Source organism: Pinus tabuliformis, chromosome 3_1, assembly GCF_031772625.1.
Source record: "Pinus tabuliformis cultivar Carrire ecotype Pingquan chromosome 3_1, CPIR1, whole genome shotgun sequence".
Classification (NCBI taxonomy): Eukaryota; Viridiplantae; Streptophyta; class Pinopsida; order Pinales; family Pinaceae; genus Pinus; species Pinus tabuliformis.
The window spans coordinates 983,348,745-983,352,525 of NC_142301.1; the positions used below are offsets into that span (position 1 = coordinate 983,348,745).

Below are 3,781 nucleotides of genomic sequence, written 5' to 3' on the forward strand. Positions count from 1 at the left end.
AAACATATCATTATATTAATATATAGTATAATATTAATATAATAAGCATATTATTTTTTATATCATGAGTAACAATTACAAATATTTAAATTTTTAATAGTCACTTTTACATTATACACCAAATAATTATTAATGTGGTAGATATAAGGCTATGAGCTTATATTAACTACATTTATTAATGTGGTTGTAAGTGTATTTCATATATGCCTAGCTATCTATATCAACCATATTAATAAATGTGATTTTACTAGTTCTAAATTCTTAAATTCTTTCTCAATTAAAATGAACCACAAATATCATGCTCAACCATCATCCAATTTGGAAAATTGAGGTAAACGTCATAGCAATTAAAATGAACCGCTCAACCATCATCCATCTACCAAGTGCGTCTGAGTTGTGGGTCGCACTTAGGAATCTGCGCTGTGGTCTATCTTTTTCATAAAGTGGGGCAAAATGAACCGCTCAACTATCATCCATCTACCAAGTGCGTCTGAACCGCTCAACCATCATCCATCTACCAAGTGCGTCTGAGTTGTGGGTCGCACTTAGGAATCTGCGCTGTGGTCTATCCTTTTCATAAAGTGGGGCATTAGCAGTAACCATAACGATTACACTCCAATATTACAAAGTCTTGATATTAAATTTCATATGAATTACATGAACCATCATCCCACCGTTTGGGCTATGGATGGTACATTATTTCACTCAAGCTACTATTGCAGCTACTTATTCTCCAATCAAACTTATTCATCGACTTACTTATACAATAAAATATCACTGATTGATCTCTTCCAAGGAAGCAAAAAATTAACTTTGGCTTGATGCAGGCAACATAAGGTACTGATTTTTCACCATCCATTCCAAATCCCAGTGCCTGCTACCAATGTTTCTTAGCGTCCAATATGCCCATCCGAAAGAAGCTTCACCGTATACTTGTAACTGTGCATCTCCGTACCTTTGATAATCCGACTGTGTCGCACTGTTCAGTTCCCACTCATCCACCCATTCCCCTACATGAGATCACAATATTATGTAACAGAATTTTGTCCATGATTAAATTCATACTTTTTATAGAAAGAGCCACGCTAAAGCAGTTAAACGCAGGGATTTTTTATATTTACCAACAAAAATGAGAGGACCATTGGCCGAGACGAGGCTCTGCAGAGTTTGAGCTCTTGTGGTTTTGATGTAGTCGATGTTCTGCTGAACCGTCATATTTTTGAAAGTGGCATCATCGAAGAGATTGTAGTAATGCACATCCACAACGGTGCGGGATAAGCCGTTGTTGATTTGAAACAACTCCTTGGGATCAGCAGGGCCGATTCTGTTGCACATTATCACATACGCCGAGGACGAATACTTTCGAACTGTGTCGTAACCCCGTGAATAGTAATCAGTCACATTGTTCAAACTTACTGCAGGAGACCGTGGTTCATTCAATAGTTCAATGCCTAAAAGGGCAGGGTGTGCAGCATATCTGTTAATTACAGAAGCAATTTTTTAAAGTTTGCTATGGACCTGATTGATTGAAAAAGAAGGGGCTTTTCTTTTACTATATCCAGAAATATAGTTATTCTATGTAGCAGTTTTTATGCCATGTCAAAATCTATCGAAATGAATTACTGCTATAGGAATTTGTTGTACCTCGCAGCAAGAAAATCAATGACAGATAAACTCTTGTCGATGTTCTCTTGCGACTCAGGCCATTCTATAAATCCATCTCTGGTGCCACTGTGCTCATCACCGTTTTGTGAGCCCGGAGCAGCATGGAGATCGATAATCACCTTAATGTCATGGTTCCTGCAGCATGGTTTTCACAAAGTTAATTAACCTATAGTCCATTATCTGGACTTCTGTTTGTTTGTAGGGTTGAAATTTTTCGGAATGAAGGCCAGTTTTCACTTACTGTGCCCACGAGAAAGCTTTGTCGAGACAAGCTAGAGATCCTCCAACAAAAGGAGCAGGGGGATTTGGATCACTAGCAATCCACCATCCAACTGGAATTCTGACAGCACTTATCCCGTTCTTGGACATGAAAACGAAATCATCCTCTGTGATGAAAGTGCTTCGATGTTCCTGAGAGACCAGAAAGTAAAATCATGAGAAGCCCCATTCGGTACTATTTCTCAAGAGAATAGAGTAAGATGTTTAGTAGGAATTGCCCATTACGTTCAAGACTTGTGTAGCTTTCTCGGGTCCATAACCGTTTGAGATTTGAAACTCCCCCTGCAACGTCCTTACGATGGTCATCTCGAAAGTTGCAGCATTATTGTCGTCCCAACCAGGCTCCCCTTCGAAATCGGCAGTCAGCTGATCTTTAGATTGTGCCTGGGTGTGTGGAATATTAACAAAAATATATATATGAGGTTAATGGTTCAATATGAATCTGAAATCAATGCTTATCACTTATTTTGTTTGACTCTATCAAATTTAGATCCATCCCTTGTGACCTTCCTATCTACAAGATGCTTTTGGCTCATGGTTAAACCAATTGAACAAACCCTTGTATATATATATATATATATATATATATTTTGCCCCTTTCAAAAAGTCCTTGAAGATGGGGATCCTTTAAATCTCTGATAACATACCTGCATGTACATTCCATTGAAGCCTTTGATATGCACACTACTGGAATTGGCCGGGTTTCTAATGATCTGAAATGTTTCGGAGCTCTTAGGTGAGGTGGCTACGGCCTCCACAATACCCCCTCCTCCATTATCGGCTCCTACAAACTGCTTATTGAAGACTCTAAGTTGGTAGTAGCCATCTCTCACACGCCATAACTGCAACAATACAAGTCAGTCTCATAATTCATCATCAAAGAAGCAAAAAGGAGGGGCACAAATTTGTCAACAAACACGTACGCTGAAAGTTTCCCATCCGGAGGGACTAGTTCTGTTTACTGCCATGATTGTCCCCCCTCCATCTTCTGCAACCACGTAGGTTCCCAGTTTCATCGATTTTAATTGGATCTGCGTCCCATCCTGAGAAAATCAAACATTAAAATCTAAATAAGAATAAACAACTCAAGCTGCTGATTGTAGGAGCAACCGAGGGAATTGCAAATTCTAATGGGAGCACAACCGAAAACGAATACCAGCAGATCCTTGTCAGGAATCCCATCAAAGAGTGACGGTTTAATCCATCCTTCGATAACGAGCCACCCTCCCAAATTTACAGAATGGTACTTCTGCGTGTCGTTGGTAAGTCTCCTCGCTTCTAATATCTTCCTTCCATAAGCTACAGAGATGAATGGTGGAAATAAGCTTATTCAGTTAACATTCATGACTGAAAAGCTTTACCAAAATCATAGCTGAAAAGAAACTTCCAACTTTTAGTAAACTGAGAATAACTTGAGATTCAAGTAATGTACCGAGAGAAGACGTGAAAACCAGGAGAGTAATAACAAATCCGAAACATCTTTGAGACAATTTTTTGGCGTGGACGTCGTTGTAAACTGCCATTATGAAATCTTCAAATCGAGCACATTAATATCACGTTGATAGTTAAGACATTTTATAGAGAGCCATACTCATATAATGGGTGGCAGAATCGAATAGACTCAGTGCACTAAGTTACACGTTAGTGATGGTAGGAATTTGATTAGGTAGGGTTTCTCCATATCCGGGTCAAAGGCTATATTAAAGAACACCATCACTGGATTTAGACATTAAAAAAAAGCAAAAGTCTAAAGTATCCAGGTCAGAAGGCAGAAATAAAGCACGTTCCTATTGAATTTAGACTTAAAAATACAAAGTCCAAAAGGCTTGAGTCAAAG

The 3,781-nt window shown here is 38.7% G+C and overlaps 1 protein-coding gene across 1 annotated transcript; it reads right to left on the reverse strand.

Annotated features, from left to right (window-relative positions):
* Positions 1-379: 379 nt before the first annotated feature.
* Positions 380-3,481, reverse strand: LOC149191137 (putative glucan 1,3-beta-glucosidase A). Its single transcript, XM_089413509.1, has 9 exons — positions 3,377-3,481; positions 3,101-3,243; positions 2,868-2,987; positions 2,592-2,786; positions 2,170-2,328; positions 1,907-2,076; positions 1,645-1,800; positions 1,122-1,477; positions 380-1,010 (listed from the first exon to the last, which is right to left on the reverse strand). The coding sequence occupies exons 1-9, from the start codon at positions 3,465-3,467 to the stop codon at positions 808-810; spliced, it is 1,593 nt and encodes a 530-aa protein (XP_089269635.1). The 5' UTR covers positions 3,468-3,481; the 3' UTR covers positions 380-807.
* Between the last annotated feature and the right edge of the window lie 300 nt (positions 3,482-3,781).